This window comes from Salmo salar, chromosome 28 (genome assembly GCF_965601325.2).
Source record: "Salmo salar chromosome 28, fSalSal1, whole genome shotgun sequence".
Taxonomy (NCBI): Eukaryota; Metazoa; Chordata; class Actinopteri; order Salmoniformes; family Salmonidae; genus Salmo; species Salmo salar.
This window is the reverse complement of record NC_138318.1, coordinates 15398839-15413744: the sequence shown is the minus strand read 5'-3', so window position 1 is coordinate 15413744 and position 14906 is coordinate 15398839. Positions and strand designations below refer to the sequence as shown.

At 44.8% G+C, this 14906-nt stretch overlaps 1 protein-coding gene across 5 annotated transcripts in view; it reads left to right on the top strand.

The window, feature by feature from the left end:
* The window catches only part of wu:fj29h11 (uncharacterized), a 67471-nt gene that overhangs the window by 27884 nt on the left and 24681 nt on the right, over window positions 1-14906 (top strand). For 4 of the 5 annotated variants that reach the window (XM_045710173.2, XM_045710174.2, XM_045710176.2 and 1 more), the window contains 13 exons: window positions 4231-4411; window positions 4584-4750; window positions 5043-5204; window positions 5359-5534; window positions 5803-5987; window positions 6219-6443; window positions 8163-8272; window positions 8451-8678; window positions 8878-8968; window positions 11734-11938; window positions 12035-12182; window positions 12379-12556; window positions 12655-12832. In XM_045710173.2, the coding sequence (XP_045566129.2) occupies window positions 4231-4411; window positions 4584-4750; window positions 5043-5204; window positions 5359-5534; window positions 5803-5987; window positions 6219-6443; window positions 8163-8272; window positions 8451-8678; window positions 8878-8968; window positions 11734-11938; window positions 12035-12182; window positions 12379-12556; window positions 12655-12832 (2234 nt within the window). The remainder of the gene's footprint in view (window positions 1-4230; window positions 4412-4583; window positions 4751-5042; window positions 5205-5358; window positions 5535-5802; window positions 5988-6218; window positions 6444-8162; window positions 8273-8450; window positions 8679-8877; window positions 8969-11733; window positions 11939-12034; window positions 12183-12378; window positions 12557-12654; window positions 12833-14906) is intronic. The other variant, XM_045710175.2, reaches the window with a different exon arrangement.

Sequence of the window (14906 nt, the reverse complement as noted above, 5' to 3'; positions counted from 1 at the left end):
TCTCTCTCTTTGTACTAAAACACAGATTCCCGGTCGGAATATTATCGCTTTTTTACGAGAAAAATTGCATAAAAATTGATTTTAAACAGCGGTTGACATGCTTCGAAGTACGGTAATGGAATATTTAGAATTTTTTGGTCACGAAACGCGTCGTGCGCGTCACCCTTCTTTACCCTTTCGGATAGTGTCTTGAACGCACAAACAAAACGCCGCTATTTGGATATAACTATGGATTATTTTGAACCAAAGCAACATTTGTTATTGAAGTAGAAGTCCTGGGAGTGGATTCTGACGAATAACAGCAAAGGTAATAACATTTTTCTTATAGTAAATCTGACTTTGGTGAGGGCTAAACTTGGTGGGTGTCTAAATAGCTAGCCCTGTGATGCCGGGCTATCTACTTAGAATATTGCAAAATGTGCTTTCACCGAAAAGCTATTTTAAAATCGGACATAGCGATTGCATAAAGGAGTTCTGTATCTATAATTCTTAAAATAATTGTTATGTTTTTTGTGAACGTTTATCGTCAGTAATTTAGTAAATTCACCGGAAGTATGCTAGTTCTGAACGTCACATGCTAATGTAAAAAGCTGTTTTTTGATATAAATATGAACTTGATTGAACAAAACATGCATGTATTGTATAACATAATGTCCTAAGATTGTCATCTGATGAAGATCATCAAAGGTTAGTGCTGCATTTAGCTGTGGTTTGGGTTTATGTGACATTATATGCTAGCTTGAAAAATGGGTGTCTGATTATTTCTGGCTGGGTACTCTGCTGACATAATCTAATGTTTTGCTTTCGTTGTAAAGCCTTTTTGAAATCGGACAGTGTGGTTAGATTAACGAGAGTCTTATCTTTAAAATGGTGTAAAATAGTCATATGTTTGAGAAATTGAAGTAATAGCATTTCTAAGGTATTTGAATAACGCGCCACGGGATTCCACTGGCTGTTACGTGGGACGAAATCGTCCCACTGGCCCTAGAGAAGTTTAAAAAAAAACATATTGTCTCATCGCTGCAACTCCCCAACGGGCTCGGGAGAGGCAAAGGTCGAGTCATGCATCCTCTGAAACATGACCCGCCAAAACGCGCTTCTTAACACCCGCCCGCTTAACCCAGAAGCCAGCTGCACCAATGTGTCAGAAGAAACACCGTTCAACTGATGACCGAAGTCAGCCTACAGGCGCCCGGCCCACAACATGGAGTCGCTAGAGCGCAATGAGCCAAGTAAACCCCCCCCTCCCCCCTGGCCAAACCCTCCCCTAACCCGGACTACACTGGGCAAAATTGTGCACCACCCTATGGGACTCCCAGTCACAGCCGGTAATGACATCCTGGAATCGAACCCAAGGCTGTAGTGACGCCGCAACACTGCGATGCAGTGCCTTTGACCGCTGTGCCACTTGGGACGCAACTCATGGTATTTTTCGTCGGCAGCGCTGCTTCGATCCAAGTGGCTTGATAAATCTATATAAAGTGTAGAACTCCATTAAATGGCAATTGCGTATGCCACTAATGCCTTTTCACTGACTTCTGTAGGAGCCTCCTCCTCAGTCGGCTTGTGGTTTTTCTTCTTTTGCTGACACTTGGTAGGTCATGTGCTTTCAACAGTTCTTGCTCATATAGTGCGTTCAGAAAGTATTCAGACCCCTTGACTTTTCCCACATTTTGTTACGTTACAGGCTTATTCTAAAATGTATTAAATAAAACATTTTTCTCATCAATCTACTTACAATAGCCCATAATGACAAAGTGAAAACAGGTAAATTAATTCAAAATAAAAAAACGGATACCTTAGTTACATAAGTATTCAGACCCTTTGCTAAGGGACTCGAAATTGAGCTAAGGTACATCCTGTTTCCATTGATCATCCTTGAAATGTTTCTACAACTTGATTGTAGTCCACCTGTGGTAAATTCAAATGATTGGACATGATTTGGAAAGGCACACACCTGTCTATAAGGTCCCACAGTTGACAGTGCATGTCAGAGCAAAAACCAAGCCATGAGGTTGAAGGAATTGTTCATAGAGCTCCAAGACAGGATTGTGTCAAGGCACAGATCTGGGGAAGTGTAGCAAAACATTTCTGCAGTATTGAAGGTCCCCAAGAACACAGTGGCCTCCATCATTCTTAAATGGAAGACGTTTGGAACCACCAAGACTCTTCCAAGAGCTGGCCCCCTGGCCAAACTGAGCAATCGGGGGAGAAGGACCTTGGTCAGCGAGGTGACCAAGAACCCGATGGTCACTCTGACAGTGTTTAGAGTTTCTCTGTGGAGATGGGAGAACCTTCCAGACGGACAACTATCTCTGCAGCACTCCACCAATCATGCCTTTATGGTAGAGTAGCCAGACGGAAGCCACTCCTCAGTAAAAGGCACATGACAGCCCTCTTGGAGTTTGCCGAAAGGCACCTAAAGGACTCTCAGACCATGAGAAACAAGATTCTCTGGTCTGATGAAACCAAGATTGGACTCTTTGGCCTGAATGCCAAGCGTCATGTGTGGAGGAAACCTGGCACCATCCCTACGGTGAAGCATGGTGGTGGCAGCATCATGCTGTCAGGATGTGTTTCAGCGGCAAGATGCGGCAAGATGAACAGAGCAAAGTACAGCGAGATCATTGATTGAAAACCTGATTGAAAACCTGCTCCAGAGAGCTCAGGACCTCAGACCTCAGTGACGGTTCACCTTCCAACAGGACAACAACCCTAAGCACACAGACAAGACAACGCTGGAGTGGCTTCTTGAATGTCTTTGAGTAGCCCAGCCAGAGCCTGGACTTGAACCCGATCGAACATCTCTGGAGAGACCTGAAATTAACCTGACAGAGGTTGAGAGGATCTGCAGAGAAGAATGGGAGAAACTCCCCAAACACAGGTGTACCAAGCTTGTAGTGTCATACCCAAGAAGATTCAAGGCTGTAATCTCTGCCAAAGGTGCTTCAACAAAGTACTAAGTAAAGGGTCTAAATACTTATGTAAATGTGATATTTGCAAACATTTCGAAAAACCAGTTTTTGCTTTGTCATTATGGGGAATTGTGTGTGTAGATTGAGAATTTAGAGTAAGGCTGTAACAATTTTAGAGTAATGCTGTAACGTAAGAAAATGTGGAAAAAGTCAAAGGGTCTGAATACTTTTTGAATGCACTGTATGCCCCAAGAATCCAATGGCTTGATGAATAGAACGTAATGTTTTATTTGTACAATCCAAAATGGTAAGTACAAGGTAAACAAAGGATCCTATATTCCATTTAAACTAAAAAGATCAAGGTAAGACATGTGCGTCTCAAATCTTGCAACTGGTTTTAAGTTTTTCTAAATGGCGCAATATGACCTAATAAACAAATATTTGCATAACCAAAGAAATATAGGAACTGGCTCCAACGGTTACAAATGTGTAGATTTCTAAAGGTCAAACTCTGACCCTAGAATCCCCCCTCCCTCTGACCTAAATCTAGCAGAAACCTCATTAACCTTCTCTCTGTTACCCCTCAGAAGGCTGCTCTGATCCCTCTTTCTCTACTAGGGGACTTTGTGTAAAACTTTGGGATTTAGCTGGTTATCCCCCATGACATGTCACACCATGCCCTGGTTTTAATTTGAGACTGGGTGATAATTCCACTAAGCCCCTGCTTCGGTCCATGAGCAAGAGGGGGAGAGTAAGAGAGAGGTGGATCACAGTCAAATGAGTGTGTGAACAACTGTCTCTTCTCTGCTTATTAAGGAAATGTCACCGTAAGTAATACTTGCTAATTGGCTAATCCTAAACAAAGCCATAGGAAAAAGTTGTTAGTGAACAAAACGCTGGCTGGCTAGTCTGCTTCAGCTGTGGCTGTTTCAGCCTGATGCTGGGTTGAATATGTCTGGAGTTTTTGTGACAGTGGAGCCAGACACTTGTAGGCTGAGTTCTTTTGGCACTATCTAGGCCCGGGATGGGCAACAGTCCTGTTTTATGTTTGTTGTCTTGTGGAAATGATTCATTTGGATTTTAAAAAAACAACTGGACTACACTTGAACGTCTAAATCCTGAAAGTAGGTATGAATTATGGTGGACCTATATATTTGGAAATAACTGCCCTTTTTTTCTGGCCCACATTTTTTTTATTTGACAAACAAATCTGCCCACACTGTCCTATTTAGGATGATGTCTTGTGTCTCAGAGGTTATGGTTTTCTCTAATGCCGTAATGTGACTGACGGAGTGTGCTGTCATTTCCTGTCCAGTCGGTGCAGGACTTCATGCTGCGTGTGTCAGCTGACCGTCTGGCCAGGGCCTTGTTCCAACTGGCTATCTGTGGGGGGTCGCTGGCTGCCCCTCAGGACCTGGTGCCCAAAGAGAAGCCAGCCAGACACACTCAGGAGAGGAGAGCTGAGGAGAAAACACAGGCTACACCACCCAGCGAAGGTAGCTGCTAACATCACTCATTATCAGTGTCTCACTTCGTATCAATGATAAGATTAAGTGTAGGTTGGGAATCTGGATCTTGAAATTGTTAAAGAATCCTATCGTATCATATATGACCGTGAATGTACAACAATGACCTTTGTGCTTACATGTGCGTGCATGTGTGTCACAGCCGCAGTCAAGCAGGTCCTGAAGGAGAGCCTGTCCAATCACAGCTTTCCATTCACCCTGGCCCATGTGGCGTCTCTGGAGAGGAAGTTAGCCAAGCACTTCCAGGTCACAGAGTTCACCTCTCTGGAGCAGGGCTCCTTCCTGGAGTTCCTAGTCAAACAGGCTCAGGTAACATAAACTACTTCTCTTCTAATCTTTGTCTGTTCAATCACTCTCCTGTTCCTCTCCTCTCCCGTCACCCCTCTTCCTTCAGTGGTCATGAGGAAAAAGAGGCGAGGAGAGGAATCATTATAGAGTGCAGTCGTGTGTCCCAAATAGCTCCCTATATAGTGCACTACTTTTGCCTGTGCTCTGGTCAACAATAGTGCACTAAATAGGGAATAGGGTGTGATTTCAGACAATGCCTGATACCTCTCATGCTGTATTGATGAATCCATCCTCTCCTCTTGTCTGTGTGAAGGTCCTGCAGGAGACAGTAGGTGGCGCTGTGGTCGTGGGCAGCAGTAGTGATGGTGGTGGTCAGGACTGGCAGGGCCAGGGATGTGGCTTCAGACCCAACAGACAAGACGTGTTTGAGTTTATCAGACAGTGTGGCACTAAATCAGCCAACGAACCAGACGGGGTGAGTGAGATGCGTGGTCACACTCGCACAAACACACACACACACTCCTATTGATTTCTATGATAAAAAAAAGTACATAAATAAAAAAACTTCTAAATGTCTGTACTGATCATGTTTATTGATCTCTCTATCTCTGTGGGTGTCTTTCTCCTAGCTGTCCCACATCGAGTGGTGTCTGAGAGCCCACTACGGGGTGAGGGACAGTCGACACTTGGGGCTGGGACCTCTTAGGACCTTGGTGGGACTGGTGCAGCGCCAGAGAGACCTCAGTCTGGGAGTAGGGCTTAGCCATGTCCTCTACGAGGCAGCCCTGCTCCCCAGAGACACCAGGTAAGATGATGTGTCCCAAATTGCACTCTATTCCCTATATAGTGCACTATCCCTCCACTATGTAGGGAATAGGGTACCATTTGGGACTTAACACCTCTCCTACAGTACAGTACAGTGGAAAGTTGGGGCAGATTGGTTGTAAAGTCGGCCTTTAATTGGACTGATCAAATGTCAATCTCCTTTTCACTTATCTTAAACCCCTGTTCACTCTTTCTTTTTCTCTCACTCCTTCCATGCTCTATTACTCTACCCCTTCTCTCCCCCCCAGCAGTAGCAGTAGTGTAGGTGAGGCCCAGCAGATGGTGGGTATCCTAGGGGAGGTATCTCAGACCCAGGCCTTGTCCTGTCTCCTCTCCTGCCCTCTACTGGATGAGCTGGGTCAGTGGAGCCAGTGGGAGCTGGTCTTCAGGCCCCGCCACGGACCCCTTAAGGACTTCATCGACAGGAACGCTGGTAGGAACCATACACAGCAATTACAAATTGACCCCCTAGCCCCTACAGTCTTAGACCGGGGTTGAAGTGTTACCGATAGTAATGTATCTGTTGAAGGCCAATAATGTTTGATCATGTTGGTGGGCTTATATACAGACATTTCGTTTCTTGTGTTTTTTTGTTCTAAATTGAAAATCGATTCAAAGTTGATCATAATAAATATACATGACATGTCCATCTGTTGTGGGGCAGCGAGCACAGACCTGTCAGCGTTGGAGGTATCCCCAGGTGTTCTCCTGCGGGTCACCACCTGTACAGGGGACAAGCTCTTCTCCCAGGCAGCCATGACCCTTGACCCCGTGGGCACGGCAGGACACCTGGTCTCCATGGTGGTGGCTGATGGGACAGCCAACGCCCCCACCGCCCTCCTGGCCAATCACATGGAGAGCTCTCTGGCGGCGGCGGTAGCGAAGGAAGGTAAGAAGGTGATGGGGAACTTGATATCATGATTATTTGCATCAATCCAGTGTCTATTTGTTTTGAAAACTCTGCTTCATGAGTCTACAGAAACATTTCTCACCAAAAAGGTCTCTTCCTGCTGTGCGCTTGCATTAAATTAAAGGGTAACTACACCCAAGAATAAATGTTTCTTCGATTTTTCCCATACCTCAAGTGGTCTCCTGATGTGGTTTAAGCATTGTTGTGGATTTAGAACATCCACTTGTGTTGTTTTTCTAAGAAAAAAAAAAATGATTTCCAGGGCTTGACATTCAAGTAAATTTGCCAGTGGCACACCGGACCAGTACCAGGTGAAACTACTGGCCGAATGAGGAAATTACTGGCTTCGGCAAAGAATTTTATTTGTCACGTGCTGATTACAACTGCTGATTACGCCTTACCGTGAAATGCTTACTTACAAGACCTTAACCAACAATGCAGTTTTAAGAAAATATAGTTAAGAAAAATATTTACAAAATAAACTAAAGTAAAAAATTTGAGCAACAATAAAATAACAATAAGGCTATATACAGGGGGTACCGGTACCGAGTCATTGTGCAGGGGTACAGGTTAGTCGAGGTAATATGTACATGTAGGTAGGGGTGAAGTGACTCTATGGTACAGAGCCCCTGGTTGGCAGGAAGCTTGGCCCCAGTGATGTACTGGGCCGTACGCACTACCCTCAGTAGTGCCTTGCGACCGAAGGCTGAGCAGTTGCTATTCCAGGCAGTGGTGCAACCAGTCAGGATGCTCTCGATGGTGCAGCTGTAGAACTTCTTGAGGATCTAGGGACTCATGCCAAATCTTTTTCAGTCTCCTGAGGGGGAATAGGTGTTGTGCCCTCTTCACGACTTGCTGTGTTTGGACCATGATAGTTTGTTGGTGATGTGGACACCAAGGAACTTGAAGCTCTCAACCTGCTCCACTACAGCCCCGTCGATGAGAATGGGGAAGTGCTCAGCCCTCCTTTTCCTGTAGTCCACGATCATCTCCTTTGCCAAGATTATGTTGAGGGAGAGGGTTTTGTCCTGGCAGTGTCTCTCACCTCCTCTGTATAGGCTGTATCATCATTGTCGGTGATCAGGCAGCTACATGTAGGTAGGCCTAGGCCTACGTAAACCTTTATTTGCTAATAATGACATTGCTGTGTGGGATATCTGATATAAAAAAAAGACTGAAAAGCAGGTGGGGACTTTTATCCTGTGATTTTGGAATGCGCGTGCCTGTGTTCAACGCTGAATTGATGATGACGACTGGCGTGAGTATTTAGAAGGTACTGAGGCGGGTCTCACTCGAGACAGAGAGGGAAGGCTTTGACATTCTTGACTCCGCTTGGAAACCGAATGCAGGTTGATAACAAGTTTGAGTGTCAAATGTGAAGGATTAAATACAACTATACGGCCATATGAAAGCTTGATTATCTGGCCCGGTGTGCTCAGCAGATGTTGCCGGGCCAGCGGCAGCCCCGAATGTCTAGCCCTAAAATTGAGAGCAAAAACCTGAAAACATTTTGAAAAAGGGAAACCTTAGAAAAGAAAACGGAGAAAACTAAATTTGGGGATAAATCGCAATCGGGCAAAAGTTTTATTGAGCCCTAGGAACTCTCTAAAGTCTGTGTGAGGGTGGTGGGGTGGTTGTGAACAGAAGTCCAATAAGAATATTTTATATATATATATAATTTATAAGCTGTGTCTTCAGATCTGTCACGGGCTGAGGAGGACGGGTCGTGTTTCAGCTCTGTGGCTCTCTTCCTCCTGGACTGTCTGATCCGCATCCCCACCAGAACCTGCCGGGCCCTGCTGCAACAGGTCAGGGTTCAAGTCACAGGTTGTGTCTGAAATGGCACCCTATTCCTTATATAGTGCATTACTTTTGACCAGGGCCCACAGGGAGCCCTACAGTTCATATTCAAAACCAGCCATGAGTGGAAAGAAATTCTGTAATCAATTTGGACCGTATAACCTCTCTCCATCCCCCTCCTTTTAGGTGTTTCTGGAGCCCTTCTCTCGGGTGCTGGGCGGCCAGGCCAAGTCTAAAGCGGTGCTGCTGTCTACAGCCCGGTCCAACCTGCGCCACCTCAACTGTCTGCACCAGCTGGGCATCGTGCTTGGCATCACAGACTGGGTCAAGGACTACCACACCAAGCTCAGCCCACCACAGAACCAGGACCTAAACCAGAACCAGACCCAAACACCACCAGCCGACCAGACCAAGGTCAGAACAGGGGAGATTACCATCAGTGATGGGGTCAATTAAGTTTATATTTCAAATTTACATTTTATTTAATGAATTGAAATTGTTTTTTTATCCATAGTTTTTTTATCTGTAGCTGTTTTGTTTTTATAGTCTAAAGCTCCACTTTTTGCTTTGTATAAAATCTTCCCCCTTTCGCTCTTTCTTATCCTATCTCCAGCCTGCTCCTGTGGATTCTCTCAGTGAGGATGAGGAGTTCCCAGAGGACTACAGCTCTGACTCCTCCCACCCCACTCAGCCACAGCACGCAGGTGAGGAGAGCACTAGAGCATTATGGGTTATGTAGTGAATGTTTAAACAACATTGGGATCGTTAACGTTTTAGAAAAATCCCTAACCAAAAATATATATATATTTTCTTACAAAATTAAAATCACAGTGCAGTTATCACAAAACTACTCCAAACAGGCTCATATCATCATTATAAAGGGATTTTTTTTATTTACAAGTACCTAATGTAACAATGCTGTAACGTTAGTAGGAGGAGATCTGCATCTTTCCCGTTTTTTTGCCATGGATATACAGCGCTCCGCACGTCATTGTCGTTAACAGTTGGAAAAATGGCACAGAGTGAGACAGGGAAGCAACAGCAGCGAAGTCCTAAGGAACAGAAGGAGAGAATCACAGCGCTGATTACAGAAATGATTGCAGTTGATATGCAGCTTTTGTCAATGGTAGAGGATGTCGGTTTCAATACCCTAATGGCATATCTAGAACCAGACTACAAGATGCCTTGTCGAAAAACCGTGACGACCCTGATGGAGAAATTGTACAATGATTCCTCTGCGAGTACAGAGCTCGAGCTCTCAAACACCATACGTGGCGTTAACAGATTGCTGGACATCTATGAACACGCTGTCGAACATCATTGCAACGAGCCATCACATTAATGAGAAGCGGGGCATGAAGTACATACTGACAACTGAGAACATGAAGGAGAGGCACACAACAGAGAACCTAAAACGTAATTAATACCATCGTTGCTGAGTGAGTAGGGGACAGCAGTAAAGTGAGCGCCGTCTGGTAGGGTTTCCACTAGTTACCACAGCCAGAAAGTCAAAATTGGCAATATCCTAAAAATGTTTGAGCACAAAAGTGGTCATTAATATGGTCAAATCCGCAAACTATCATTTTGAAAACAAAACATTTATTCTTTCAGTGAAATACGGAACCGTTCCGTATTTTATTGAACGGGTGGCATCCATAAGTCTAAATATTGCTGTTACAATGCACAACCTTCAATGTTATGTCAAAATTATGTAAAATTCTGGCAAATTAATTACGGTCTTTGTTAGGAAGAAATGGTCTTCACACAGTTCGCAGGCGGCCCAAACTGCTGCATATACCCTGACTCAGCTTGCACAGAACACAAGAGAAGTGACACAATTTCCCTAGTTAATATTGTCTGCTTACATGAATTTCTAAACTAAATATGCAGATTTAAAAAAATATATACTTGTGTATTAATTTTAAGAAAGGCATTGATGTTTATGGTTAGGTACATTGGTGCGACGGCGGTGCTTTTTTCGCGAATGCGCTTGTTAAATCAGCACCCGTTTGGCGAAATAGGCTGTGATTCGATGGTAAATGAACAGGCACCGCATTAATTATTTGCAATGCAGGACAAGCTAGTTAACCAAGTAATATTATCAACAATGTGTAGTTAACTAGTGATTATGTGAAGATTGATTGTTTTTTATAAGATAAGTTTAGTGCTAGCTAGCAACTTACCTTGGTTCCTTGCGGCACTCGTGTAACAGGTGGTCAGCCTGCCACGCAGTCTCCTCATGGAGTGCAATGTAGTTGGCCATAATCGGTGTCCAAAAATGTAGATTACCAATTTTTATGAAAACTTGAAATCTGGCATGCCGATTAATCGGTCAACCTCTACTCTGGATCGACGTGTACGACAGCGTGTTCCAGTTCCCGCCAATTTCCAGCAACTTCGCAAAGCCATTGAAGAGGAGTGGGACAACATCCCACAGGCCACAATCAACAGCCTGATCAACTCTATGCGAAGGACATGTCGCCCTGCATGAGGAAAATGGTGGTCACACATGATTCTGACTTTTTTACCCCCTTTTTCTCCCCAATTTCGATCTTGTCTCATCGCTGCAACTCCCCAACGGACACGGGAGGCGAAGGTCGAGTCATGCGTCCTCTGAAACATGACCCGCCAAACCACGCTTCTTAACACCCGCCCGCTTAACCCAGAAGCCAGCCGCACCAATGTGTCATAGAGAAACACCGTTCACCTGACGACCAAGGTCAGCCTGCAGGCGCCCGACAAGCAGTCGCTAGAGTGCGATGAGCCGAGTGAAGCCCCTAACCCGGACGATGCTAGGCCAATTTTGCGCCGCCCTATGGGACTCCAGATCACGGCCGATTGTGATCGAACCCGGGTCTGCATACTTTATCTGTATTCCCAGTCATGTGAAATCCATAGATTAGGGCCTAATGAATTTATTTAAATTGATTGATTTCCTTATATGAACTGTAACTCAATAAAATCTTTTAAATGTATGTATGTTGCGTTTATTTTTGTTCAGTATAGTTTCTAGGCCAAACCGTTCGCATGCTACAGGCGATTTTGTGAGAAATCTTGTGAGAAAGATTTTGTGAGAAAGATTTTCGAGATGTCTCATGGTCTGACAAACACCGCTCTAGCTCTGTCACCTTTCATCACAGATGCGAAGGTGCGACATTGTTGGATGCAGTGGATTGCTAATTAGATTTCCACTGGGGTGTTGACATCCACTCTAGGGGGGGGTATTAATAAGCTAAATGTAAAAAAAATAAACAGTACTTTTTTTGTGGTTCAAACTGGTTCAGAACTTTATTTTGCTGGTCGGAACAGTTGAACGAAACAAAAAAAATAGTGGTTCTATTCAGAACAAAACAAAACAATTATATTTTGGTTCCAGCCTACTGGTTTAAACGTTAAGATACGTGTTCAATTTGTCACATCCCTAGTAGTCAAAATACAGTCAGATTTCTAACAGATCTTCGTCCTTCAGATGGCTGGGATGAAGACGACGATGATGAGTTGTATGAGCTGAGCTCTGAGATCTTGGAGACACTCGGAGACAAACACACCGAGAGAAACGGGGAGGAAGACAGAGAGGAAGGGAAGTCATTGGCTGAGCCTGAGAAAGCGGACAATGCTGATAGCCAATCAGAGAGCAGAGTAGGTTGCCACAAGGACATCATTGATGACATCAGGTTTGTCTTTAACCTCCTTTATACTCCCTAACGTATAAAATGATACAATACATGAATAGAAACACTACCCTGGTCTCACAATGCTGTCTGTTACAGGAAGAGTGAGTTTGGTATTGGAGTAGAGCTGAATGAGGAGGGTCAGAGGTTGATGACTGTTCACCAGGAGAGACTGGGGCGCAGTCTGGACCGGCTGTCCACTGAACTCTACAGCAAAGACACACACTTTGTACTGGAACTCATACAGGTGACTGACTCTCTCCTCTGTCTCCCTCTCTCGCTTTCGTTTCTCTCTCTCTCTCCCTGTCTCCTCTGTCTTGTTTATCCCTCTCGCTCTCTCTTGCGCTCTCTCTCTCTCTCTCTGCCTGAGCTCATCCAGGTGTTTTGAGATCTACTGTATGCAATGCACTTAGAATGTGCTTTCTTCATTGTGCTATTCACAGAACGCTGATGATAACAGTTACCCGACAGAGGGGGGGGCTATCCCTGCGCTGGCCTTTGTTGTGGAGAAAGACTGTGTGACTGTCCTAAACAACGAGACAGGCTTCCAGGAGAAAAACATTCGGGCCATCTGTGACGTGGGCCGCAGCACCAAGGGCAAACACAAATACGGATACATAGGTAACAGCTAAAAGAGTTTGAAACCCATCTAAGACTAGATCTGAGGTGCACCAAAAGTATTTTCTCAACTGTTTCTCCACATCTTTCTCCTTCCTTAGGTCAGAAGGGAATAGGCTTTAAATCCGTGTTCAAGGTGACTGACTGTCCTGAGATCCACTCTAACGGATTCCATCTGTGCTTCAACAAGACCAGTGGCCCCATGGGATACATCCTGCCACACTGGGTCGACGACGAGAGACCTCTCAACACACACCTGGCCAACCACACACATACCAGGTTAGTGGTGGCATCACACAATAAAATAACAGTAACGAGGCTTTCTACATGGAGCACCGGCACCGAGTCAATGTGCTGGGGTACGAGGTAGTTGAGGTAATATGTACATGTAGGTAGGGGCAATCAGGACAGAGAATAAACTAGCAGCAGAGATGTGAATGTGTGTCTGTGTCTGTGTCTGTGTCTGTGCTGTGCTGTGTGTGTGTGTGTGTGTGTGTGTGTGTGTGTGTGTGTGTGTGTGTGTGTGTGTGTGTGTGTGTGTGTGTGTGTGTGTGTGTGTGTGTGTGTGTGTGTGTGTGTGTGTGTGTGGGCGTCAACATGCGTGTGCCCCGCGTATGTTGTTTGTGTGTCGGCGTGTCAGTGCAGTATGTGCGAGTGTGTGGGTAGACTCCAGCGAGTGTGGCTGGGTAGACTCCAGCGAGTGTGTGTCTGGGTAGACTCCAGCGAGTGTGTGTCTGGGTAGACTCCAGCGAGTGTGTGTCTGGGTAGACTCCAGCGAGTGTGTGTCTGGGTAGACTCCAGCGAGTGTGTGTCTGGGTAGACTCCAGCGAGTGTGTGTCTGGGTAGACTCCAGCGAGTGTGTGTCTGGGTAGACTCCAGCGAGTGTGTGTCTGGGTAGACTCCAGCGAGTGGTGTGTGCTGGGTAGACTCCAGCGAGTGTGTGTGTGTGTGGGTAGACTCCAGCGAGTGTGTGTGTGTGTGTGTGTGCTGGGTAGACTCCAGCGAGTGTGTGTGTGTGTGTGTGTGTGGGTAGACTCCAGCGAGTGTGTATGTGTGTGGGTAGACTCCAGCGAGTGTGTATGTGTGTGGGTAGACTCCAGCGAGTGTGTGTGTGTGTGTGGGTAGACTCCAGCGAGTGGTGTGTGGGTGGGGGAGACTCCAGCGAGTGTGTGTGTGTGTGGTGTGTGTGTGTGGGTAGACTCCAGTGAGTGTGCATACAACCGGTGCAAGAAAATCAGTGCACGTGTGGCTATTTTGTGCTTAATTTAGTTATTTATGCAACTTTATTTGTGACTCAAACGTTAGGCTGTGTTATGATTTGTTTAATACATTCTAAAGCCGCTTGATGCGACTCTAATGATGATTTGATAGAAGTCACATGAAAGGCATGAGTTCTGCTCTGTTTCTTGCGCAGGCTGCACACTTCATCAGTCGCATTCACAATTTGACAAGCGCTTGATAATATTCTCACCCCATCAGACTATTCTCAAATTAATCTGGTCTTTACATATAACCTACTAATATATGTGTGAAATAATGTTTTATTTAGAATGGCTCACAAAAAGTAATCTGCAGCCTGCACTTGAATAGCACCAGTTGTAAAGCGGATTAATGTGCTTAACTTTAAGAATTGACCAATAAATATAGCACCACGAGAAAGCTGGGATACTTTTTGAAATAGAGGTCAGTCATTGAGCAATTGCGTGGCTCGCTAGGCTCTGTAGGCTGTGGATCCTAGGCCTATAGGCCATGTTTTGGAGTTATTTGGCCACTTTAGTTGCGAAACAAACCTCAAAACATATAGGCCTTTGGGCTAGGCAACATGTTGCATGTGACTATGATTTGAAAAAGTCAAGGAAAAAGGGGCAGGCGTTGTTTCTTACCTTAGACTGCACACGATGGGCATCATTCACAAGTGATAATATTCTCACCCATCATACTATTCTCAATTTAATCTTGTCTTTACATATACTAAATAGTATACAGTGCCTTCAGAAAGTATTCACACACCATCACCTTTTTCCAAATGTTACATTCACCTTTCAGCAGGACAATAACCTAAAACACAAGGCCAAATCTACACTGGAGTTGCTTACCAAAAAGAGAAAGTTCCTGAGTGGCCGAGTTACGGTTATGACTGAAATCTACAGTGCCTGCGGAAAGGATTCAGACCCGTTGACTGTTTCCACATTTTGTTACGTTACAGCCTTATTCTAAAATTGATTAATTAAAACATCTACACACAATACCCCATAATGGCAAAGCAAAAACAGTTTTTTTGAAATGTTTGCAAATGTATTAAAAATAAAAAACATTATTTACATAATTATTCAGACCCTTTGCTATGTGACTT